Source organism: Cibotium barometz, chromosome 32, assembly GCF_041138505.1.
Source record: "Cibotium barometz isolate CiBa-2024 chromosome 32, ASM4113850v1, whole genome shotgun sequence".
Lineage (NCBI taxonomy): Eukaryota > Viridiplantae > Streptophyta > Polypodiopsida > Cyatheales > Cibotiaceae > Cibotium > Cibotium barometz.
Window position 1 is genome coordinate 25723951 of NC_141077.1, and position 26549 is coordinate 25750499.

The 26549-nt window shown below is 50.7% G+C and overlaps 1 protein-coding gene across 6 annotated transcripts in view; it reads right to left on the reverse strand.

The window, feature by feature from the left end:
• The window catches only part of EMB2757 (Transducin/WD40 repeat-like superfamily protein), a 121403-nt gene that overhangs the window by 45425 nt on the left and 49429 nt on the right, over positions 1 to 26549 (reverse strand). For all 6 annotated transcript variants that reach the window (XM_086772149.1, XM_086772146.1, XM_086772148.1 and 3 more), the window contains 5 exons: positions 22713 to 22781; positions 22522 to 22578; positions 22102 to 22232; positions 21880 to 21950; positions 21661 to 21751 (listed from right to left, as the gene is read on the reverse strand). In XM_086772149.1, the coding sequence (XP_086628275.1) occupies positions 21661 to 21751; positions 21880 to 21950; positions 22102 to 22232; positions 22522 to 22578; positions 22713 to 22781 (419 nt within the window). The remainder of the gene's footprint in view (positions 1 to 21660; positions 21752 to 21879; positions 21951 to 22101; positions 22233 to 22521; positions 22579 to 22712; positions 22782 to 26549) is intronic.

A 26549-nucleotide genomic window follows, 5' to 3' on the forward strand; every position in this document is an offset into this window, starting at 1 on the left:
TAGTTTCTCTCGGTCGGATCGCCGACAGGGAGGGACTAATCTATCTCGGATTGATCGCTTTTATGTGGGCGATTGGTTGGGGGAGCGAGGGGGCTCCGTCGGCATTCTTGCTGGCACCTCATTTTCAGATCATGCGCCAGTTATACTGACTTTGGAGGAGGGGACACGGGAGCCCAGCTTGCAGTTGAGGATCCCAGAGAGGGTACTTGCAGACCCCAGTCTCGCTGAGGACATTGAGAGGATCTGGCATGATAGTCAGTGCTCTGACCAGGATGCAGCGGGCCAGTGTGCCCAGGGACTCATTGATCTTAGCTCTTTTCTACACGCTGCAGCTTTGACACGACTGGGAGAGATTCGCGAGCGGGAGCAACGGCTGAGACGCAGCCTTGCTTCGCTACAGCGCCTTCAGGAGCAGCAGCCTGCATGTGAGTGGGTGGCGTCCCAGCTGAGCCAGGCACGCCAGGAGGTTAGAGAGGCAGAGGAGCAGAGACATGAGTTTTACTATCGTCGTCGGGCCTCTCAGTGGACGCAGCTTGGTGATAGAGTGACTGGGAGTTTTTTGAGATCACTGGACCCCGTCATGCGCGAGCAGGGGTTCGCCAGCTTGCTAGACCGGATGGATCGATAGCTACTGAGCTCGGGGAGATCAGAGCCATTGCCACTGCTTTTTATCGTGACTTGCTTTCAGCGGAGCCAGCCACTGAGGATCGAGATGTATGCAGACAGACTGTGTGGGCCCATGTGCAGAGGAGGGTCACAGACCATATGCGCACAGTTCTAGGTGCGCCTCTGTCAGAGATTGAGCTTGCCGAGGCCTTGAGGGTCCTGCCGCGACATAGTTGCCCAGGGGAGGACGGACTGACGCCGGCCTTTTTATGCGCTATTGGGACCTTTTGGGGCCAGGCCTCCGCAGGGGCTTTCAGCATGTTTTGGACACTGGGGTGATGCCGCAGAGCTTTTCAGAGGGCTTGATCTATCTTATCCCCAAGGGGGAGGGAGTATCGGATGACATTCGGCATTGGAGGCCTATTACGATCCTCAATACTGTATACAAGGTCTTGGCAAAGGCCTTGAGTTTGAGGATCCAGCCCTTCCTGGGGGAGTTGATTCATGCTACTCAGACAGGATTTGTCAAGGAGCGCAGTATCCTTGACAACATCTTTACTTTCTGGGAGGCGACGGCCCGAGCTAGGTTTCTTGGCGAGGACTTGGTCGTGATGCTTCTCGATTTTGAGAAGGCATACGATAGAGTTGATTGGGGATTCTTAGAGGGCACTATGCTACGCCTGGGCTTTGAGCCAGGATGGATCAGAGGGGTGGCAGCTTTGTATTCCACAGCTCGCAGCCAGGTGCTGATTGCAGGAGGTCGGGGGCCGAGTTTTGAGCTGACCAGATCAGTCCGTCAGGGGTGTCCTCTCGCCCCTTTCCTTTTTCTCTTCTTTGCGGAGGCTATGAGTATGTATTTGACGGCAGAGGAGGTTGGTTTGAGAGGACTTCAGCTCCCAGTCCGGGGGGAGGATTTGCTTGATGCTGAGTTTGCAGACGACACGGGCTTATTTTTGCATGGCCAAGAGGCCAATCTTATTCGGGCAGAGCAGTCGCTCCAGGTTTTTAGTGCAGCTTCGGGAGCATTGATCAATTGGCGCAAGACAGTGGCCTTTTGGATCAGTAGTGCTCCCACTCCGGCATGGAGTCCGGACCCCGGTTTTAGATGGATTCCTCCCGGCACAGCAGTGCGGTATTTGGGATGCCAGATTGGCCTCGATTTGTCACCTGAGCAGCAGATTGCCCCGCTTCTTCTGAGCATTCGGAAGAAGCTATTGTATTGGAGTACAGCTCGACTATCCTTGGCTGGGAGGGTGGTGGTGGCAAATCAGGTGCTGTTAGCGACCATGTGGTACATTACGTCTTGCTGGATTTTTTCGAGCTCTTGCATCAGCCAGGTACAGAGGCTGATCAGGAACTTTCTGTGGTCTGGGCGGGACGGTCAGCCAGCTCGGGCAAAGGTTGCATGGGCAGTTATTACACTCCCGCTGGCTCAGGGCGGTTTGGGCATTATAGATCCAGTTGATCAGAGTAGAGCCTTATTGGGGAAGCTTATTGTTCGGGGGTTGCTTCCAGGCGCTGAGCCTTGGAAAGAGCTCCTCTTGCAGCGATTGCAGGCCCGGGCGCCTCCTGCAGGGGGTACTTGGGCACCAGAGATTCGCTGGATATTCATAGAGATGAGGAGGACAGGCCTCAGTAGAGGATGGGAGGACAGATTTGCTTTGAGTATCCTGAGAGCTTGGGAGTTGCTGAGACCGGGGCTCTCTCAGCGGCCTCCGTCTTGTGTTGAGGAGCGGGCCAGGCAGCCGCTCATCTGGAGCCCAGCGGTTCGTACAGAGCAGGGTCATATGCTGGGTTCTCGGCCTCGTCTAGCCTGGGGACCTTTAGCGGCAGGCCCAGCTCGTAGTTTTGGAGACTGGCAGGCTTTCTGCAGTCTACCAGAGGAGACCCAGGTGGAGAGGCTGAGTCACTTCAGAGGGGGGTTGACTATGCGGGATGATATTCAGGAGGCACTTTCAGAGGAGTGGTTCACACCTCTCGAGCCAGTGGCCCCACGGTGGATGGGTGCCTTCACACAAGTTGGAGATCCTGATTGCTGTCAGAGCTAGCACTGAGGATGGCAGATGCCTCTATTATGAGATTCAGGATGAGGGCCGACTCCAGAGAGTGGAGGTGGAGTCGCCCTTGGTTGCAGAGTGCACCTTTCAGAGGATTCGGGTAGTAGCTGCCGCTTCTCGGAAGTGGCATATTGACCCCGACCCTGCTGACGTGCTCCCGGATTGGCGTATATGGGCATATGCAGCACGCCCCTTGGCCCGGCTACAGTGGGACCCCGGAGAGTACGAGTGGCATGATCCTTATGCATCCCTTGAGGCCACAGAGATCACTTTTTTCCAGTATACTGTTCGGCTGGGACGGCATATTTTGACGGCGAGGAGGACGGTTTCTCCAGCGGCAGCTGGGCATTGGCGATTGCAGGGACTATCACAGGAGTTCCTGGAGGATTTCTGGGCTCGACTCTGGGCTAGTCGACAGGCCCGCAGGATCTCGGCTTTTCAGTGGCTGGTCGCCCACAGGGGCTCAGCAGTTGGCACTTGGCTTGTTTATAGCGGTCTTCCGGCGGCCTGCGTCCGATGCGGCCACCCTATGGAGACACAGAGACATTGCCTTTGGGACTGCCCTCAGGCACAGCAGATCTGGCTGCGGATGCTGCGTATTCTAGCCCCCCTCTCTCCAGAGGGTATGTTTACGTGGGGTGCCGCTGCTTGGTCGACTTTGTCAGGGCCTGCTATGGGCTATGAGATGGAGCAGGGCAGTCAGGCCATCAGATTTATTAGGGGCCAGCCTCGCCTGGTTCCGGCACCGGATTTCTCGTCCGACAGCTGGACACAGGAGAGGGATTTACGATGGGAGCTCCTCAGCAGCCTCACCATCTGGTTCACCTGGAGGGCCCGGTGCTTCACGGCCTTTGAGGGGAGATTAGAGCCACCAGCAGAGACTGTTCGGGGATTTGGCAGGAGTTGATCCACACCCTGCGAGGACAGTACGACCGCATCCGGGGAGACTCGGATGAGGCGATTTTACGGCGCCAGGCCTTTCATACCACTTGGCGCTGCGGCCCGTTCTACACCCTACACACGGGATCCCCCCGTTGGCACTACAGGCCACCTGTTTGGCTCTTCCCCCCCCCCATTGTATGATTTAGCCGCTCAGTCCTTTAGACTGATGCTTGTATTTTGCAGCACCTAGGAGAGTCTCCCGGGCTGCCATGATGTATTCACTGCTCTTCTCTCTGTTAGGAGCAGGAGAGATCTCTTTTGTAGCCCTACGGGCGTTTTTTCTACATAACTAATGAAAGGATCTTTTCTCGGAAAAAAAAAAAAAAAAGTTTGTACAAGGAGATTCTCCCATTCCAGACATTTTCGATTATGTTCTAGAGATTGAAGATGAGCATATAATCTTAATTCCAGAAAAGATTCTTGATGTTCGACAAAAGATTATTACACAATTCTTGGTACAATGGAAAGATTTGGATGATTTAGATTCAACTTGGCAAAGTGATGAAGATCTACAACAATACCCGGAATTACTTTAGAGTTCTTCATTCAACAACAATCACTTATATAACCATGGATCTTATTTTAAGTGGGAGGGAATGTCTCTTAATTACCCTTAAATTACTCCTAATTACTCTTAATCATTAAAGGGACACGAGTGAAGGGTCACACCATAGTCACAGGGGACGGAAGGGACGACTGCTTGGAACGGAGGGACGCCGAAACGGGACGGACAAGCGACGGGAACGGCAGGGGACGGACGGACGTCCCCTAAGAGGCGTTTCTCACAGGGGACGGTGACGGGGACGGTTCAGGAACGGGGACGCCGGTGGGGACGGTTCTGTGAGGGGACAGCAAGGAGCCATTTGCGTGTTTTTTCAGCCGTTGCGCCCGCCGTTTATAGCTGTTGCAGTCGCGTTTCCAGCCGTTTCCAGCCGCCGCTTGCTAGGGCCTTGGCCTTGGGCCTTGGCCCTTGAGCCTTTGAGGCTTGGCCCTCTCTCTCTCTCTCTCTTGCCCTTGAGGCTTGCCTCTCTCTCTTGCCTATCTATATAAGAACAAGCCTCTACAAGGCTACAAGCACACACAACTCTCAAGCTTTCAAGCTTCTTCTAGCTTCCAACTTCCAAGTTCCAAGCCTCTCACACAAGGCCCGCGGGCCGCCGCCCTACTATCTAGACTCTCTCTCTCTCTCTCTCTCTCTCTCACCTCTCCCTCGGGCCTCAAGGCCTCTTGAGTCTTGAGTCTTCCAACTTCCAAGCCTCTAGGCTCTAGGCCTCTCTCTCTCTCTCTCTCTCTCTCTCTCTCTCTCTCTCTCTCTCTCTCTCATTCCTCAAGGCTCAAGAGTCAAGCCATCTTCAACCATGGCATCCTCCTCACGTGCGGGGGCTTCCCGTAGAAGGACAACGGGATGGACATGGTGGGAGGAGGTTAACTACACCCCATCCGCTCATGGAGGCGGTTCTCGGCCATGTGTATGTAAGCTTTGCCCTTTAGCGGCGAACGGGTGGCGCCGACAAAGTGCGAGCCCACCTCTTGCATGAGAGTGGGCATGAGGTGAGGTTTTGCACGAATGTCACGCCCGAGAAGAGGCGGGAACTTCTTGACAAGCTTAGCGTCTACGAGGCGGTCGAAGCGACAAGAAGGACACCACGAGTGGCCGTGGATCCCGCGACGATGGGGAGAGGAACTCAAGCCTCTACAATGGAGTCATGTGGTGGATCGGGATCATGCACACCATCACCTTCACCATCAAGTCGGAATGTTACTCCATCCACGACGCCGGCACCCTCCATCTCCACGGCCTCTCAACCATTACGTGGCCCACGACGACAATCTACGCTTGGGGAGAATTGGAACCCCAAGTTGAAGGAGGAGGTGGATATGGCGGTGGCCCGCTTCTTCTTCCACGACCACATTGCCTTTCAAGCGGCTAGGTAAGTGCAATCGATCATTGCCAATTCATCATTCATGTTTTCAGCATCCTAGTCCCCTTCTCATTAGTAAATTACTTTCTTGAATAGGTCGGAATACTTCAAGGTCATGGTTAAGAAGATTGGGGATGGAACGGAGTCTTCCTCATTGTGGATGGATGGAGTGACACCCGCAAGAGGAGTATTCACGGCATGGTTGCATATTCCCGTGGAGAGATGTACTTCATCTCATCTCATGATGCATCTGGCATGGGAAGAGCGCGGATGTGCTTGCGGCGGTGTGGGCCTACCACCATGGAGATCGTTGGCCCCGAGCATGTAGTGGGCTTTGTTGCGGATGGGGAGCCTTCCAATAGGGCGGCGGGAGCTATTCTCCAAGGTATGTATGGACATGTCACGGTGTCCTTTTGTATGGCTCATTGCCTAAACAACCTCCTCAAGGACATCGGGGCATTACCATGGATCAGCCCGCTCATTGAGGCGGCCAACACCATGGTCTCCTTTGTCCTGAACCACCAAAGACTTCGGCATGAGTTCAACAAGACGTCCTGTCTCTCTCTCCTCAAATATTCTGACACCCGGTTTGCCTACAACTTTCTCATGTTGGGCCGGTTGAAGGATTGTAGCGGTGCTTTCAGGGGGCTTTTCCTTAGCGATGAGTTTGTCGCCATGCAAGAGTCCCATACAAACATTGGCCAAGAGTGTAGGCTACGGGCGGATGACGCCTCTTGGTGGGAGCGTGTGAAGACCACAGATGCTATGGTGAGGCCCATAGTCCACCTATTGAGGATTGTAGACGCTATGCAACATGCATAGGCAAGGTCTACGAGGCCATGGATCGCATGATAGAGAAGTTGAAAGACTTCGTGCCTGATGAAGATAGATACGAGGAGATCCATGCTTTGTGTCTAGGAAGGTGAATTCCTACTACTCTCCATTGCATGCAGCAGCTTATGTGGTGGACCCAGAATTCCAAGGCAACAAGCAGGAGAGCGACCGGGAGGTGAGCGCTGGATGGAGAATCATCTTGGATCGTCTTGTGCCTAATGCATCGGTTAGGCGTAAGATCAGGGACCAGCTTTCGATGTACAGGTCATTTCATGGCTCCTATGGCTGTTATGATGCACAAGTTGACCACTCCAAAGTTGGTGTTGCTCTATGGTGGGAGGACGTTGGTTCAGATGGACCGGAGCTGCAGTAGCTTGCCATCCGCATACTTAGCCAGGCCGTCAGCTCCTCTTGCTTGGAGCAACTTTGGAGTACCTACAACCACATTGCCTCTAGGAAGAGGAACCGACTCGGGGTAGAGCGTGCCAATGACCTTGTCTTGGTCAGCGCGAACTTGCGAATGCTTTGCAAGAGCGTGACCAAGAAGGCAGATTCCTTCACCGAGTGGGAGATGAGTCAACAAGAAGAGCAACAAGAGGATGAGGTGCAGGAGCACCATGCCAGTGAGGATGAGACTGGGGATGAGCTTGATGCTTCTTTGGCACAAGCTACCCATGACCATGCAGCGAGCACTTCACGTGGATGATCATTCATGGATCATGATTCATGAATCATGGGCTTACTACTTAGCTCTAGCCTCTAGCCTCTAGTCTTCAGCACTTTTTTGTCATTGACTCATTTGAGTCCGTCCATGTATTCTGCCTCCTTAAGGCTTAGTCCTGACTCCTGATTCTTGAGCCATGACTCATTTTGTATCTACTTAATTATTAATATGACTGAAAGCTTACCATTTTAGTGTAAATTTGTGCTCATTTTGATGTACTTCCAAAGTAGAATAAGTGTAGAGTAGAAAATTTTTTTAAAAAAAGTATTTTTTGAGTGTCGTTCCCTCCCCCGTCCCCGTTCCCTACTTATGGCCGTCCCCCGTCCCCGTCCCCGGTCCCCGTCCCCCGTCACCGTCTCCCCGTCCCTTGTGACTATGGGTCACACCCTATCACATGGGTCATCATCAAAGGACACGTCTCTTCAAAGGGACACATCTGTTGATCAAAAGACACATCTCTACGTCCAAAGGACATAACTATTCATTCAAGAGTCACACCCTTTCTTGCCCTCGCAGGAGACCCGACCTTCACCGCAGCAGCAGGCCCCCGATGGGCCCGCCCACAGATGCGGCTCGGCAAGCAGCCTCCGGGACACCTGCTCAGCCCCACAGAGACCTCGGAGTGGCAGCCTGGACAGGGGTGCCGTCGAGGGAGACAGCCCCAGCAGCACGCCCAGGGACCGATGCAGCAGCAGCCACAGTCTCAGCATCACTGGGTTCCCGTGAGGAACAGCTTTGCTCCCCTACAGGAGGAGACCCCAGTGCCGACTGAGGACCAGGAGATGCCAGCACCCCCTCCCCCGTCCCCCCTCCCGCCTCGCTTCCACCTTCGCCGCCTCCCGTCCCCGCTCCGGTTTTGGCAGCGGCTCCTTCTCCACCCCCTTCTCCCCCCCCCTCCTCACCCCCCCGCTCGCCTGAGCTCCCCGGGAGGCCTTGGCAGTTCCCTGGCGCTCACCTGCAGTCCGGCGGACACTGAGCACCGACCTTGCTCAAGCACCGCAGAGGAGACTTACCATGCCGACTCGGGCTTCATGGATATCCTCTATCCGCAGTCGGTGAGTCGCCTCGACACTAGACAGCGCTCGGAGGCTTTTGATTATTCCTTCACACGGCCTTTTGGAGCGGAGGGCCCCAAAGCCAGCACCCATCAGAGTTCATGTAGTGATACCTCCGGCCCGAGGGGAGGAGGCACTTGATTCAGCGGTGGCCTTCTCATTCCCTCTCTGTGGCCCTAGCGACCGGGAGTGGACGATGGATCTCGCTCTTAGCACTTTAAACACTCAGGTAGTTCAGTTTTCTCACCATGTGAGTGATCTGGAGGTGACAGATGTGATAGGCCGACTATGGGAGTTGGCTCATTTTTTCCTTGATCCCGGGAGTGTGGATCCCTCCGGGATTCGACATTTGGTGGTTCGCATAGTGGCAGACTTAGCACGCGACCCTGGATATGTATGCATACACGAGTTGCTCTGTCTGAGCAGGAGGCAATCGCCATGGGACACAGCCACTTGCGCCTGATCCGAGATTCTTGCAGCACACCGGGTGGGCAGATTCGTAGCCGCTCGGATGGGGACTATTCTCCATCCAAGCCGCTTGGGAAGGCCCGCCGTACGGCTGAGACACCATCCACCTCAACAGGTCATCCATGAGGATCATCTCATGGAATGTACAGGGCCTTGGCGGCGCACACTATATACGTTACCGTGGTTGCTTGAGGCAGGAGCTTCAGAGATGCCTGGTTGGGGCAGTATTGATATTTTGATGATGCAGGAGCACCATTTGGGTGAAAGCAGGATCCGGAGATATGGTTCGGTGATGCCTAGTAGATGGGACACCTTTTGGTCTGCAGGGTTTGGCCCCTTGGGTGGGCAGGGAGGAGTATGTATGGTCATTGCGGATGTATGGCGGCAGGCCATTGTGGATCGCGGGATCATTGTGCCTGGTAGAGCACAGTATGTCATTCTGAGGATGCATGATGAGCTCTTTGGCGTGCTCAATGTCTATGCGCCCAACCATGCTAGTGCCAGAGCAGAGTTCTGGACCCAGGTTATACGGATGCATTGCCAGAGGCCGCACATTGGTGTGTCGGGGGAGACTTCAACATGCTTGAGGACCCGGCCGATAGGGTGGGAGACAGTCGTGTCACAGTGCACGGCACGGAGCTTGCACCTTGGGAGCGATTTTGCATGACACTGAGGATCACTGATGCATGGCAGCATGAGGCTTTCTCCGCTCTCAGGACAGTCTTAGTTTCTCTTGGTCGGATCGCCGGCAAGGAGGGACTAATCTATCACAGATTGATCGCTTCTATGTGGGCGATAGGTTAGGGGAGCGAGGGGCTCCATTGGCATTCTCGCTGGCACCTCTTTTTCAGACCATGCGCCAGTTATTTTGACACTTGAGGAGAGGACACGGGAGACGCCCACTCGTTGAGGCTCCGGCCTTCACCCCTGCTCACGCTGCCTGCTCCCCCTCGCCTTCCCTCCCTCGCGCCCTTCCCCCCCCCCCCCCCCCCCCGCCTGCCCTCGCTTATGCGCCCCCCCCCCTTCATCTCGCCTTCTCGCCCTCTCTCGCGCTGAAGCGCCCGCCCCCCTTCAGCTCCCCATCGCGCCCCCCTCACCTCTTCAGCGCCCCGCCCCCCCCCCTCCAGCAGCCCTCTCTTCCCCCCGCCTCTCCTTTCGTGCTCCTCCCTCCCCTTCCCCCCCCTAGGGGGTATTTTTCTTCGCCGCCTTACCCCCCCCCCTCCCCTTCTTGCTGGTTTTTCCGCCCCCTAGGGGTTCTTCCTTTTTTTAATGTTTCCACCTTCCCTCTCCGCCCTTCGTGTGCAGCTCGGTTCTTGCAGGTATCGCATTCGCTCCGCCTTCGCCACAGCTTTAGACTCTGATGGAGGCTCCTCCCGCCCCACCTCAGAAGGACTCTTCTGCAGCCCCCTCGACCGCCCCTGAGGATACCCCCATCAGGCTTTCTCTTTCGCCAGAAGAGGAAGCGAGCCTCGCCACAGAGGTGGAACGCCTCCAGGCACATTCCACCATTTGCCGTATAGTCGGCACTCGCCCCAGCAGAGGGAGATCCAGGATCTTCTTCAGGTCCCCTTCTTGCAGACGTGGGCAAGATCCTGGACGTTCAGCTTCTGGGCCGTGGACACTACCAGATCGAGTTCGAGACTGTCCAAAGCGTGGCCCAGGTCCTTGCCATGAGTCCCCTTAACATCAGGGGCGCTCCGACATTCTTCAGACCTTGGCAGCATGGCTTTGACCCCCGCAACGGGGGCGGAGCAGGGAGAGCGCCTTTTCCATGTTACTATTTGCTTCCCTGGACTCCGCCGCGAGTACCTTTCGCTCCTTTCGAGGCTAGGAGCACTGGTGGGCTCGGTGCTCGAGACTGGCCCCACTGCAGCCTCAGTGGTGGCTAGAGTAGCTGGGCTACCTTCGGTCAGAGTCTTGGTTCCTGACATCTCCTCCCTTTCGAAGGTCATTCAGCTACCTAGGATGGGGGGGGGGGGGGGGGATGGATTGATCAGAGAGTGGAGTTTTCGGGCCTCCCGAACCAGTGCTTTATTTGCAGACAGGTCGGCCACCTGGCCAAGGCCTGCCCTCGCAGGAGACCCCGACCTGCACCGCAGCAGCAGGCCCCTGATGGCCCGCCCACAGATGCGGCTCGGCAGGCAGCCTCCGGGACACCTGCTCAGCCCACAGAGACCTCGGAGTGGTAGCCTGGACAGGGGCGCCGTCGAGGGAGACAGCCCCAGCAGCACGCCCAGAGACCGATGCAGCAGCAGCCACCCACAGACTCAGCATCACTGGGTTCCCGTGAGGAACAGCTTTGCTTCCCTCCAGGAGGAGACCCCAGCGCCGACTGAAGACCAGGAGATGCCAGCACCCCCTCCTTCGCCCCCACCCCCCCTCCCCCATCCCCCCCGTCCCCCGTCCCCCGTCCCCCCTCCTGCCTCGCTTCCTCCTTCGCCTCCTCCCGTCCCTGTTCCGGTTTTGGCAGCAGCGGCTCCTTCCCCACCCCCTTCTCCCCTCCCTCCTCCCCCGCTCGCCTCAGCTCCTCGGGAGGCCCTGGCAGTCCCCTGGCGTTCACCTGCAGTCCGGAGGGCTCTGAGCACCAACCTTGCTTGAGCACCGCAGAGGAGACTTACCATGCCGATTCGGGCTTCACGGATATCCTCTATCCGCAGTCGGCTGAGTCGTCTCGACACTAGACAGCGCTCGGAGGCTTTTGATTACTCCTTCACACGGCTTTTTGGAGCAGAGGGCCCCCATGAGCGGGCACCCATCCGAGTTCATGTAGTGATACCTCCGGCCCGCGGGGAGGAGGCACTTGATTCAGCAGTGGCCTTCTCATTCCCTCTCTGTGGCCCTTGCGACCGGGAGTGGACCCTGGAGCTCGCTCTTAGCACTTTGAAGACTCAGGCAGTTGAGTTTTCTCACCATGTGAGTGATCTGGAGGTGACAGATGTGATAGGCCGACTATGGGAGTTGGCTCATTTTTTCATTGATCCCGGGAGTGTGGATGCCTCAGGGATTCGACATTTGGTCGTTCGCATTGTGGCAGACTTAGCACGCGACCCTGGATATGTATGCATACACGAGGGTGCTCTGTCTGAGCGGGAGGCAGTCGCCATGGGACACAGCCACTGGTGCCTGATCCGAGATTCTTGCAGTACAGCGGCGGGTGGGTAGATTCGTAGCCACTCGGATGGGGACTATTCTCCATCCAAGCCGCTTGCGAAGGCCCGCCGTACGGCTGAGACAGCATCCACCTCAGCAGGTCATCCATGAGGATCATCTCATGGAATGTACAGGGCCTTGGCGGCGCACATTATATACGTTATCGTGGTTGCTTGAGGCAGGAGCTTCAGAGATGCCTGGTTGGGGGCAGTATTGATATTCTGTTGATGCAGGAGCACCATTTGGGTGAGAGCAGGATCCGGAGATATGGTTCGGTGATGCCTGGTAGATGGGACACCTTTTGGTCTGTAGGATTTGGCCCTTTGGGTGGGCAGGGAGGAGTATGTATGGTCATTGCGCATGTATGGCGGCAGGCCATTGTGGATCGCGGGATCATTGTGCCTAGTAGAGCACAGTATGTCATTCTGAGGATGCATGATGAGCTCTTTGGCGTGCTCAATGTCTATGCGCCCAACCATGCTAGTGCCAGAGCAGAGTTCTGGACCCAGGTTACCGATGCATTGGTGTGTCGAGGGAGACTTCAACATGCTTGAGGACCCGGCCGATAGGGTGGGAGGCAGTCATGTTACAGTGCACGGTACGGAGCTTGCAGCTTGGGAGCGATTTTGCATGACACTGAGGATCACTGATGCATGGCAGCATGAGGCCTTCTCCCGCTCTTTGCCCTTTGGCTTTACATCTTTGGCTTCATCTTTGTCTTTGTCTTTGCCTTTTCCCTTTTCCTTTTGATCATTTTTCCATTTGTAGCATTGCTTTTTGATGTGTCCCTTCTTGCCACAATAATGGCATTCCAAGTCCTTTTTGGAGCGAGACTTGCTCCTTCCCCGTTCTTGGCTTTTACCCCTTTGCTGGGATCTCCCACGTGCATTCATTGCATTGGACTTTCCAACAGAGTTGTTTTTCCTGTTCATCTCTTCTTGAAGAAGAGCACCCTCAACATCTGCATATGACAGCATAGCATTCGAATTGCTAGTGGCTGTCCTGAATGTGTCCCAACTCTATGGCAAAGTGCATAAGAGAAAAGTGGCTTTGAACTCATCGTCCATTGCCAACTTTTGATTTATAACCTGGCTCACAATACCATTAAACTCATTTAGATGTACTGCCACCATAGACGCCCCTTCCTTCATCTGAAGACCTATGAGTTTCTTCAACTAATACACTTTGCTTGAGGCACTTTGCTGGGCATACAAGTCCTGCAATCTCTGCCACATTCCCCAAGCTGTCTTTTCTTCACGAATGCTGAAAAGTAAAGTGTCTGACACAGACAACATGATGGTGGATCTTGCTAGCTCATCCATATCTTCCCACTCTTCAGCAGTAAGAGAAGCGGGCTTTACACCCCTTTCTTTGATAGGCTTGTGCTGCTTCTTCTGGAGCAACACATTATAGCACTGGGTTTGCCAAATATCATAGTTATGTGAGCCTTCAAGCTTCTTGATGTGAAGCAATGAAGAGCTCTCACCTGTGGTTGCCATAGCAATATGCAACCTGTCAATGCCTGACTCCCTGCAAGTGTGCAAACACTGCACCAAAAGCACACAAAGTGCTCACAGTTGTTCCTCCAAAGTATATCTCCCACTGCGGAAGCACAAATGCAACTTTTCTCCCACTGTATGTGATGAAATCACCAAAATCTGGTTGCTGCAGATTTAGGACAGCACCTTAAATGTGCTCTGTTGCCCTTCCAAAGTACTGTACAACAGTACCAAGTGCTCACCAATGATGTACCAAACTTGTACCGGCAAGTACAGAAGCTGAAATTGAACCTTTTCCTCACTCAAATCAGTGTACAGCCATGCCAAAACTTGCACAAAGCTGTGCCAAATCTGTACCAGCAGGTACAGTAGCAATAAATGCTCTCCTGGCTGTCCAAATGAGTGAAAATCAGACTTTTACAGTCCCGAACACTGCATACAACAGTCCCGAACAGAAATTGGGCAAAAGCCCCTTTGACTGCAAGCTGATTTCTGAGGATTCAAGGCATAAGAGTCTTGCCTGCTGCTTTGCCAAGCTCAACAAGCATACGATCTTGAAAAGCCCTTGATTTAAGATCAATTGCTGATCATACATGGTACATTGACGCACATGAAGGCATCCAGAGTCTTCACAGTGCTTCCCCCTGGTCACATATACATCCAATACATGAAAGCCCCTTGATTTACAGGCACATTGAGTGCTTGACAGGCATCAACACGTTGCCCAAAGCATCAACTGCGAGTGCCTGCATGCAAATCAACTTAATCGGCACAAAAGCCCCTTGATTTGCACTGCAATTTGCTGCAATTTTGCCCGAATGTGCGATTTCTCACATCATACAGCATGTATGAATGCTTAATTGCACAATTACATCAAAAGCCCCAAATTTCAACATATAATTTCCTGCAAATTGATCCTGATTGTGACCAATGTCACCCAATTTTGCCAATTTTGCTCAGACATTGAGTAATTCGGCACCTGTACCTGCTCAATGGATTGAATTGATAAGAAATTCCCAAAATTGAAGGCAAATACCTCTTAATTTTTGAATTTCTCTGAGATTTGCAGGCTGAATTTCTGTTGATGCTGTTGCAGAAAAGGAGGCGTCGATTTTTGCTGTTGATGCTGCTGTACACACTGACAATAGAGGGCTAGGCTGGGGATGATAATAGAGGGCTAGGCTTGCTACTCACGCGCTAGTGCCAGCCGTAGCCTGGGTGCTTTTCAACATTCTGCAGCCGGCGCTGAACCAGATTAGCAAGATGAGGTCGTCGAAGGGGTTAGTAGGCGCCGTAGGCCTGGGTGCAGCGGCGTCGACGCTATTACTTGCGACGTTTCAAGCAGACGCAGCCGTGCAAGAGATGTCGTCGCTTGCTGAGAGTACGAGCGACGCGAGAGGCGTTCTCCTCATAGGGGTACTCGTACCTGCGGTCGGATGGGTACTGTTCAGAATAGGACTGGCGAGCAAAGGAAGGCCAGTCGTGTGTAGTGCTGGTGCGCGTGAGTAGGTTGCCGGGCTACCCGTCGCACGTCGCCGGGTAGCCTGACTGCTTCCACACACGCAGCCACCACGTGCATGTGGACTGCTCCACGCTGCAGAAGGTCGCCCAATGCTCCCTGCAGCCCAGCCTACTTGTGCTTCTTGTCCTGCCAACCTGTACGCCTCCAGCTCAGCCCACGTATGCGTGTTGTGCCTGGATGCGATTGCTGCAGCCTAGCCCAAGTACAACGCTGCTTGCCACAATCCTTGGGAGTCGCCAGCGCTCTCTGACGACCAGCCACTAATGGAGAGAAACGACACACGCCACATGCCACACGCCACAACCAAAAACCAAGAGAAGCGCCACACGCCACCATACTTCGGAATCCTCCACCCTAGGCTTTAAAAGGAGGCACCTCAACCTGCTTTTCTCCAAAAACTAAAAGCAATAGCAAAAACGCATGCCTTCAAATATAATAATATTATTTTATCATCAAAGGCTCTAAAACCTTATAAACTCAAAATCCTTTTGTCCCCTTCACACTTGGGCTGTCCACACATGAGTTCCCTTCTCAATTTCAGACATGCCATTCACATTGTCCATCCCGTGCCTGTGCCCACCTGCTTGTTGTCCAAAGAAAAAAACAGGGTCGTAACAGCGAGGCCAAGGTAAGGGTGCTGCTCCAAAAGGAAACTGTAATGGGTAAGGTCTCGTGGGCGAGGTAAGTACTCTGAAAATCCACACGTCAAATTCCCGATCACAGGATGTGGGTGTGGCAACCTGGATACGGGGAAGTAGGCTGGAGGAGCAGGGGCTGGTACAGGTGCAAGAGGAGGCACAGGTGCAGGAGAGGGTGTTTCCTAGATATAGCTGAATTCGTATGGTCCCTCGGCCATAAGCCACCGCCGTAAGAAAATTTAATGTAAAACGGTGAAGTGTGTCCAGCAGATATAAGTTGGTGCCTTCAGTCTATAGAATGTGACATTAGTGCCCGAAGTGTGTTATGCTCTAAAGATGATGAAACGACAGGTCTCTCTGATATAAAAATACCACATTCTTGGGTTGTGTCTGAACTCTTTTTTTTTTTAAATGGAAAGATCACACCGGTGGAGCCTGCTGTGATGGACTTGTCACCACCAATTGTTGTTTAACAGAAGCAGGCCGGTTGCACGAGCCAGTAGTAATGGGAGTCCACCAGCCATGTCAAGCAGGGCCCATTGGCAAGGGCAATCGCCAGCATGTAGTCGAGGGGAGCCACCGTGAGGAAGAAGAAAAAAAAACGCGGACTGTTGGCCTCTGGAGAAGAAGCACGTACACAGCCTGTCGGGTCGGGAACGAACGATTCGTTTTTTTTTTTTTTTGGCTATGAAACTAGCCGTTTTTTGTTGGTACCCACGTGGCTTAGTCTTTAAAAAAATAAACTTTTATGTATGAGGCTGAGGTTTAATCGTTTTTTTTAATGGTGAAACGTCACGTTTTTTTTTTTTTTAACGTGAGCAATCGTGCCTTGAACCCAAATAGTGGCACCTCCTTGATGATGACGATTTAGGCGTTCAGGACCTCCACAAGGACACGGGACAGCCTGCTAGCACATGGATACAAATTTGGGAGAAAATGACTAATCATGTAAAATTGGGCAAAGGGGTCAAAATTGGATGGGACATTCTCTCCTGTTCTTCCATACAACTCTTGCTATCCCTCCATCGATCACAATGCACGTACCTATAGGAGGGGGGAAGGGGTACTGCAACTGAGATATGAAGGTACACAAAGAGCAACACCTCCAAGCTAGAGGACACCACCTCCTTGTCCTAATCTCTATTGCCTGAGCCTCCCAGCTCCATCCGAGCTAGGGGCCAAAGAAGGGTAAGCACGTCGGTGAAGCACAAATCATGTAGATGATGCAAAAGCTCCACTTCCGGTGAATCTACGAGAATGCTCATGGCGGCAGACACTAACTCCAAATCCCAATCTATCCCCAGGGCTGCACTCAAGGGAAAGGAGAAGATCATCGTGCCACTCTCTGGCGTGGATGGCCTGGCATAATGAAACACCACACAGATCTAGATGGGAGCCATGGTCTCCTTGAAAATATCAGTTCCTTTGACAGGGAGACACCGGAAGAAATTGTAATCCATTGGCTGCCCCAAGATCCTAGAGGGGGGGGCACCTGGCGACTCTGGTGGGAAAGCCCTCACTGGGGAGGTGGCAATGGTCATATCTACCGGCTCCATGAAGCTATGAATCAATTGGCGGACTGAACTCGCTGTGGCTGCCTCCACTTAGGGTTTGGCACAGCCGGAGGCCGGTTGGGATGCTCAAGAGAGGCGGAGGGAGGGGGGAGTGTGGGCTTAGAAGAGGACCGGGCGGGGGGGGGGGGGGGAGAGAGAGAGAGAGAGAGAGAGAGAGAGATTCGGAGGCAAGGAAAGAGCCCTGGTTGGGATGGTTTGACAAATGAATTTTTCCGAAAATATGTTGATCAGCTTGCAGAGCCTTTGACACTTATTTGTCAAAGGGTTTGGGATGAGGGATATATGCCTGCCGATTGGAAGTTGGGCATACTTCGTTTGTTGCCCAAAGTCCCTTCGCCTACTTCTTTGGCTCAATGGCGCCCAATCTCACTTATGGGTATTATGTATAAAATCTTTACAAAGATTTTTGCCAATCGCTTGCAGAAGGTGCTTCCTACTCTTATTCATCCATATCAATATGGATTTGTGCATGGCAGGAATATTTTGCATAATATTCTTAATGTTCAAATTGGAGTGGATTATGCCAAGGCAAAGAAGCAAGAGATTGTGATGGTGCAGTTGGATCTTGAAAAAGCTTTTGATCATGTCAGCTGGTCTTTCCTTTCTCAGTTAATGACAGCCATGGGCTTTGGTCCCAAAATGGCTAATTTGGTGCATTTACTTGGCCCTAGCTCTATCACGCGGATTATGCTCAATGGAGGACTTTCGGATGGTATTTCTCTCACCCGTTCTCTCCGGCAGGGCTGTCCTCTTAGCCCTCTTTTCTTTGCCATTGCCACTCATCCTATGTTATCTCGCCTAGATGCTATGGCATCGCATAGTGAAGTGGTTGGTTTGCATCTCCCTCATGGCAAGCAATTGGTTGCTCAAGCCCTTGTGGATGACACTTTTATGTTTCTCAGGGCCGAAAAAGCCAATATAGATCGAGCAATGGAAGCTTGGAATAATTTTGCATTGGCTTCTGGGCTGAAAATAAATTCAACAAAATCAGCCCTCATTGTATGCACGGAATTCGATCTTGAGGCATTAGGGTGGCAAGGCCGTGTGGTGCATACAGGAGACATTGTTCGTCATCTTGGGTATCCGGTGGGTGTGGATGTGGACCCCCAAGCGCTTCTTGCTTGGATTTCTGCTCGGATCTCGGGTAAATTTATGTATTGGAAAGCTCAAGGGTGGCCTATGCACGTGAGGTTTAAGGTAGCTCAGGTTATTATGAATTCGGCAGCACTTTAGGATTCCTCGGACATTTCAGCCACTCTGGGTTGACATCATGCATGCAGTTGAGCCTTTTACTCCATTGCCTCGGCCATCTGCAGATCAGCCTTGGCTTGATTGGGCACTATGTAAATCTGGTGACTTGATATCACTTTCAGCTAACCAGGTCTATCATAAGCTCGTATCAGAGAAAGATTGGGTTTCAGCCAAGGCCAATAAGGTGTGGGGATTGCACAAGTCTAAATCATGGTGGTAGAAAACTCTTATGCGTGGTTGGCAGTCTAAACTCCCTTACCAAGGTAAGGTTTTCATTTGGAGGATGTTGGTGGGAGGGTTACTCCCTTACCAAGGTAAGGTTTTCATTTGGAGGATGTTGGTGGGAGGGTTACCTACACGGGAGGGTTACCTACACGGGATCAGCTCAGCCGTCGTAAAATTACATTGGCCTCTTGCTTCTTCTGCACGACATGCACTGAAACAGTTATGCATCTGTTCATGAGTTGTCCAGTGGCCCGTCAGATTCGTTTGGGAGGCAGTAGAGAGGTCTACTATTTCGGCTCATCAGTGGATATTTGGGATTTGTCCTCAAGTCATTACTTCGGACAGTCACCTTGTGATATTCCATTTCCTTAGATGGACAGGACTTTGGCATATTTTGGACTACACGGAATGGGTTCATCTTTGATTCCTCGTCTGGAATACATGGGCACATTCTACATATCCACGGTTTGCTGCTTTGGCAGTTTTCTTCTCTTCTCTCAGCTCAGCTAGTGGATGCAGATGTTATTTCGTAATGGTCTACGGCGGCTCGGCTGGCTCATCTTGATGCTTTTATCTGGGATGCTTATTTGGCTAGGAGGCTTTCTTATTAGTGTACAGGTTTGCATGGTCATAATCCTTTAGAGGATCTTTTGTGGGGGGTTTTTTGGGGCCATAGGTTCTGTGTGAGCCATGTGGTTGATGTACATTTTTACATATAATATAAAACACCATTTCACGAAAAAAAAAAAAAAGAGAGAGAGATTCGGAGGCAAGGGTTGGGGAAAGGAGAGGGAGGAGGGAAGTTGGGAAGAGGGAGATGGAAGCGGTAGGGAGGAATCCTCCAGAAAGGGAGGGTGGGGAGGGGGCTCGCTAGGACCAGCTGGCCTCACTTGAATCTGTGAACCTGAAGAGGAAACTCGGTGGGGTGACAGCCTCCAAACCGGAGGGGCCGGAGGAGGGTTCCTCGAAGTGACTTGGGGAGCATCGCCGTCGGGTGGACGCTGTGATAAATGCTTGGAACGTTTCTCTGACAACCAAATCCTTCTGTGCTCTGCCAACTTGGCGTGCACGGCGGTGCCACTTAGCTCTGGAAATCAGCTAGCGGCCCAACGGTCTGCCACTCTCCAACAATAGTGTCGTCCGCCGCCGGGTCCTGGGGCTTTGCTGCTTGGGGGCTTACATCCCTCCCAGCCCCCTAAGGAGGATTTGTGTTGGGACCGAGAGTAGGGACCACCAGAGGTGGTCTCCATGACTGGCAACGAGAAGAAGCTCTAGCAAGATGTCCCATTTGCCTGCATATGAAGCATTGGCCTGGGAGACCAAAGTACTCTAATCTCTACATAATGGGGTCTCCCCGGAGACAAGGAAGGGATATGACATGCGGCACTGTCTCCTCTAGAGAGGCAACACAAATGCGAAGGGATGGAATCTAGGCGGCCCAAGTGAGGGCCGAAGTGGCAGTGGGGAGGGATTCCATCTCTCTCCAAATGGCTCCACCAATCACCGGGAGGAGAGGAAGGTATTCCTTCCTGAGGCATGGGAAGAAGACTGTCACGACAAGAAAGCCTGAAACACCAGCCAGTGGGTCAGATGCTGGGTCGAAGCCGTGTTGCCACCTCACAACAAAGAAAAGGCCTATGCCGTGCGTAGAGCAACATGGCTTAGTTGCATGACTCTATTTGACACCGCTGGCGAGTCAAACTCAATCTAATAGTAGCCACGCCCCAAAGCATGAATATTGGTAATCTTTACAGGCACTCCAAGGAGGCTAGCCTATAAAATAACCCCTTAGCTGTCCGTGCACCGGGCACCTACCAACAATATTGCACACTAGAGTGGAGGCTCCTAGGGATGTGACTGTCGAAGCGAGGAGCTGGAGGTCCGCTTCTGAGAACGATAGGCAAGGGATGGTAGCCTCGGTCAAGGATGACAAAGCGGTTGCCCTCCTGAGGGGTGAAGACCAGAAGAGGCTGATTCTTGCTGAAGGATAAAGATGCCCAAGAAACGAAAAAAAAACTGCCTGCTGATAAAACAGGGGACCAGGCGTGAATGGAGAGGCGAAACCAAAAGGGAGACAAGGGAGAGGGGCGTGAGAGGCCGGGGGGGGGGGGGGGGGGGGGGGGGGGGGGGGGCTAAGGCGGCACAAGCCAAGCGGAGGCACGCAGGTGAGGGGGCAGCGAGCAGGGGGGGCTTGCAGGCAGCAGTGCGAAGGAGGGCAGCGAAGGCAGAACCACGGGAGAAGGATGCTGGTGGTGATGGCGGGCAGGCACAGCTCGAGGGGGGGGCGCTCACAGCTCCGAGCTTGAGACACATGGAATTTGGCACTTGAACTTTTCAAAGAAACCTCCTCAAAAACTCACAATCACCCTCTATGAAGTTAGCCACTTCCTTCATTAGTTCGGCTGCTAGCTGTTAGGGAACAGGCTGTGAGAGCCTTGCCTCACCAGTCCATGATCCCCACAGCAGGCTCTCAAAACTCAAATCGAGGCCATAAAGGTTGTCAAGGCCAACAAAAGTTCAACGATGGAGTATGAGTGACCACATAGGGCGTCCTTTTCAACCCATGTAGGAGAGAGGGTCATCAGGGACCTCCTTACCTCAACATGATCCCATCGAATGCACGACGGCATCTGCAATCGATAAGGCTACAAAACACAACCCCCTCCCCCAGATAAAAAAGAGAAGTGCATGCATGCGCGCACACAGGGTATGCATGAGATCATCACAGACTATTACAGGACTTTGTGCCAGACCCTGCCCAAACACACTTGGCGAGTGTCCCCTACCTCACTCCAAGCATCTCTAGAGATAATGTACCTAATCCCAAAGGAAGGAGGCAACCACCAGATATTCACTGCCCATCACTCTCCTAGGCATTGCATATCAGATCCTCGCCAAGTGAAATCCAATAGCCTTCTCTGTCTGAAATTATTTACAGCACACACAAAGGCTTCATTCAAGACAGGAGTATCCTCAATAATAACTTCAGTTTCTGAAAGGCCACACCAACAACACGAATTGTGGACACGTTCATGGCTGATCCATTAGATGGGGGCAAATAGAACCTTGAGATTATATAGGGTACTTTCAACTCTGGCTTAGTAGGTTAACAGGGCAGAAAGTTTCACTTGCATATGGACTCGGATTCCCCAAATTCGGAATTGTATGTACAAAGAGCTGATTGCAGTAGTACCTGAAGACTTTGTTTGATTTTCCGAGTCGCCAGACGTACCTTGGCCAAATTGAATAGCTAGCTTACCATGTTCCACATCCCACACCTCCACCTGACATAAGCCCAACATTACAAATAAAAGCAGGGCTTTTTTATCACGAAAAATACAAAATTTATCAGCACAATAGAACCACTGTGATCATATATTTCTCATGAACGATTGGGATCAAAAAGAGGTACCACAGAGGGATTTTTCCCAGCTAAAGCCAAGAAGGTCTTTCCCCCGCCCTCAATAGGAGACCCTTCACTAACTGCAACCAAAACCCAATCAAGAGAAAAGGTTTAATAGATTAAATGGTCTTTATATGTTTTAACCTTGCAAATAAACCAATGAGACCAAGAATTCTAAAGTAATTCTCTGGTTGCATACACGATTTGTACATGTTCTTTGAGTATTCTCACCATCTGGATCTTTGCAAAAAGGTGCAGCCGAGTTTTCACTCATCTGAGGATCCATTGCACATGAAGCGGGTCTGCAGATTGAAAGCTTGCAAAAATTGTATGCCTCTGTTTGGATAGTCATCAAAGGTTGCCTGCACTACCATAAACAGATCCCTTTACCACCTTGAGGTCAGAATTAAAAATTTAAGCTTCTCATTGCATCATGATAGTACACTAGTTCTTTACATTTTAGATAAAGAGGTTTAATGGGTGAGCCTTTAGTATGCAAAACAACCGTCTATTTTGGTCCCAGCTTATTAGCATGAAAAGGCATACAAATCATGATCCGCAAGACTATTCACTGTGCATTGGCAGAAGTCACACAGGACCATTAAACATTGAGTTATCACATTAGACTAGTTTACACCTCAAAAGTAGTACCTTGACAGGCATCCCTCTGCAAGTTCCCAAATTTTCACTGTTCCATCACGACCCTGACTAAAATGCACAGAATTTCACAACTGCTCAGAAATCTCTCTCAAAATCCTTGATAGCTCACCTGGCTTCTCTCATCATCATATTAAATATATCTAGTTCTTTTTTAATCTAGATGTAGTTACACTACACATTACCTCAAGATTTTATTGCCCAGACTTTGACTAACGCCAATGCCAATTACTCCAGCAACTGGATTATGTACCCTGTGCAGCTAAGACATAACCAACCATGAGCAACACCTGGATCAGAAAATAACTAGCTTACTCCTAAAAAACATTCAATACACAGAAGACTCAGTTCGACAATCCAAGATCTACATCCATCCATGCATACGTACATACATACATCCATCCATCCTCTCCCCCCCAACACACCTTTTTTTCTTTGTGAAACCACTGCTTCATTCAGCATTGTATGGTACATTCACAACTGTCCCAAGGTGGGACAGCCACTACTCAAATATCAGAAACAATGGAAAAACACTTCCAACTGTTGAGAGGAAAGATCTCCGAGGTCAAAAGAACCTCGAAGTGAAAGGTAAAGAGACTTCCTAAAAAAAGGAAAGTATATGATCTCATCATGGCAAAAAATCAGCTAATTTCGTGAATGGTAGATTGCCCATAAAGCCCAATATCTATTCCACGAAAGGAAAACTGTGTAATTTGGCAAAGACAAAGAAAGGCGGCGGAACATCCAAAAGAATGTCCCGAAGAAGTAGTTGGGAAATCGCAATCTCAAGTGCCTTGACAGTCTGTCCAAGAGAGCACGAGAAGAGGGGCATCCCCATAACAAATGAATAACTGTCTCTAACAATTGTCCTCAACTGTAAGAGGAGCCATATACTCCATAACTTCTGTATCATCCAAAGATCCGACACTAGCCGGTCCTGCTTCATAACTTTTGTATTATCCAAAGATCCGATATACTCAGCTGTAAGAGGAGCCATAGTACAAGGCTAGATTGGTAGCCAAAGGATATGTGTAGACATATGGCATTGATTATGAGGAAACATTCAAAAAGAAATCGTACCGTACGAACCGTACAGTACGAACCCATTCGTACCAGTACGTGAAACAACTATGATCTCAGCACAATCCCATACACAGACTATCATCCCGAAACAATAATCCGTTTCTGATCAAATACTAACTACCAGCCACCCATGACCGCATTGACCGCATAGTCCTGGTCTAAAACTATGGAGCTCCCTGCCATAACCAATTGCCAATACCGACTAAAATGCCTATCGGTTCGACACAGCCCTCTCAAGGAATCATACAAGTCAGCACTAATATCGATGAAACTCAAAAGATTCACCTTTCCAATTGGACTCAAGCATCTACAACCCGGTTCAAACTACCCTTCCTATACTAACTCTCCATATCAGAGTCGGGAATAAGCTCCGCCCACCCTGCCTTCCTCCCTCTCTAGTCTCAACTCACGTCTATCACAAATGTACTTGATCAACTCATGGTCAGTCAAGACAGCAAATTTGGATCCATACAAATAATATCTCCAAATTTTCAATGCATGTATAACTACATACAATTCTTTCTCTCGAGTATGCCACCTAACCTGGCTATCTTCAAGCTTCTTGCTTTCAAATGCCACAAGTCAACTCCCTTGGAATAAGGCAACCCCTATTGCGTATTCACTTGCATCAGTCTCTCAACCAAAAATGGTTGGCCAAGATCCCATATTGCTAAAATTGGTGCTTCTCTCACCTTGATCTTGAGAGTATGAAAAGCCTCATCACACCTCTCATTCCAAGTAATGGACTTTCATCCCCGATCTCTCAAAAGATTCGTGAAAGAAACGGTCAGATTCAAATAATCCTTCACTGACTTTTTAAGAAAGACAATGAATCCCAAGAATGCCCGAAGTTGCCTCACTGTCCAAGGAACCGACCAGTCCAACACCTTTTGGATCCGCTCAAGATCAATGCTCGTACCATCCCAAGAAATCCGATGACCTAGGTTTGTGAGCTCCTTACATAGGAACTCACACTTACAGAGTTTAGCAACAGTCGTTCCTGTCTAGGAATCCCCAAGACTAACCTAAGATGCTTAATATGCTCCTCGACGGTACCACTGTAAACTAAAATATCATCGAAGAATACCACAAAGAACTTCCCTAAATAATCTTGAAAGAGATCATTCATCATCTCTTGAAAAGTAGCAAGACCAATCGTAAGCCCAAAACATAAGACGAGAAACTCGTACCGGCGATATCGCGTACAGAAACCTGTCTTAAAGACATCCTCCTCGGATATACATATGTGGTGATAATCAGTATAAAGGTCAACCTTTGTAAAATAGGCAACCATCCTACAACCTATCTATCAAATCATCTGCTCTATAGATTGTTCATCAGGCATTTGCTACCCCATAGGTGGCATACATAGGATAATCCCAAATTAGTAATTCAACGTGTTGAGTTCATGCATAATTTCCTCGTCACACCTTTGAGAGGTGCAGATGTGATTTTGGGCAAGCTATAATCTCACAAGTTTAAAGCCACACCTGAATGGGACATCTGTTCATTTCGAAGAATGTATCTCATCCAGAAGTGTGACCCGATATATAGGTTGCCACATGTGCAAACCCATCTTGCCACACGTTGGACAATACCTGATTGCCTCACATGCAATCCTTGCTTGCCACACATGCACTTCAAGGCTGTCTCATGTGTGCCTGGTGGTTGTCCTCATGTGTGCTGATAGCAAGCCCACATGTGCACTAAGAGTGGCCCACAAATGTTCTGATAGCCACCTCACACACATGTAGTCCACTACCTATGCCCACCTGCACTCACATGGCTGGTTATACATGAGCAGCCTGATTGCCTCCATACTGCTTCTCACAGCCTTTTAAAGCCCTTACACGGGCATGGATCCTATGCTGGTCGAGGCACACATACCAGCAGCCCCTTTTGTCCATGCAAACACACCTACCTGTACACATCCCATTGACTCCTCCCTCTACCTTATCACGAGCAACAAGAGGAGGGAGTTGTTGTAGTTGGTCTTCTTGCGTAGATAATCTACAGGTTGCCTTGTAAGCCCCCCCGCCACCCTCTTTTATTTAATAATTTGCAAAACGAGAAGCTAGAAAGCAGAAATAAATCTTCCAATCAGCCACATATTTATTTATGAAACAGAGAACAAATCCATCTTGTGAAACAACCAAATAAAGTCACAAGCAGTAAAAGCCAAGCAATTCTTACTTTCAGATCCATGCCCAATCAATCAGGAATTCATACAAAAAGTTTTTCATTGCAAGAAATCTCACATCTTACAAAACATTGTTTCTCTTGCTCTCATCGGAGTCCTATAGCAAGCCTTATTCTGATCTCCCTACAGAACAAATTTGTAACTTGCACTCAAAACAGATGCAAGTATGTATCTTGCATGCAAGGCATATGCAAGCCTATATCTTGCACTCAATGCAGATGCAAGCACGTATCTTGCAATCAGTCCTGTATCACATCTGACATAACTCTCATATTTGTACATGCTGGTGCTCGGATGGGTAGAAGATACAGGCTTGGGAATTTCCTGGATGTAGGATAGGCTTGGATCACTAATGAGAGCAACAGAAAACCATGCTTTGTAAGATGGGAGCCCCACACAAATAATGTTCTTCATGTAGTCCAGTCTGTTAATTAAACACTTGATCGATCATATCTGGATGTAAAATAATAGCTTGCTTTGGGGCATGGAATTAAATTTAATTTGAGGGTTTCTTAGTACAAAGATAGCCCCCCTAAGTTCTAACACATGAGATTTATAGAAAATATGCGACCGACCCATACATTTAGTTGTGCAGTAATATCTTCAACTGCATAACTTATAAAGGCACTAATATGTATTATTTATTGAACTCTGCTTTCTAACTTTTTGTATAGGGATTACTATGAAAGGGGAGTATGCATCCAAACATGATCTGTGGTGTAGGAATACTGGTGAGAAG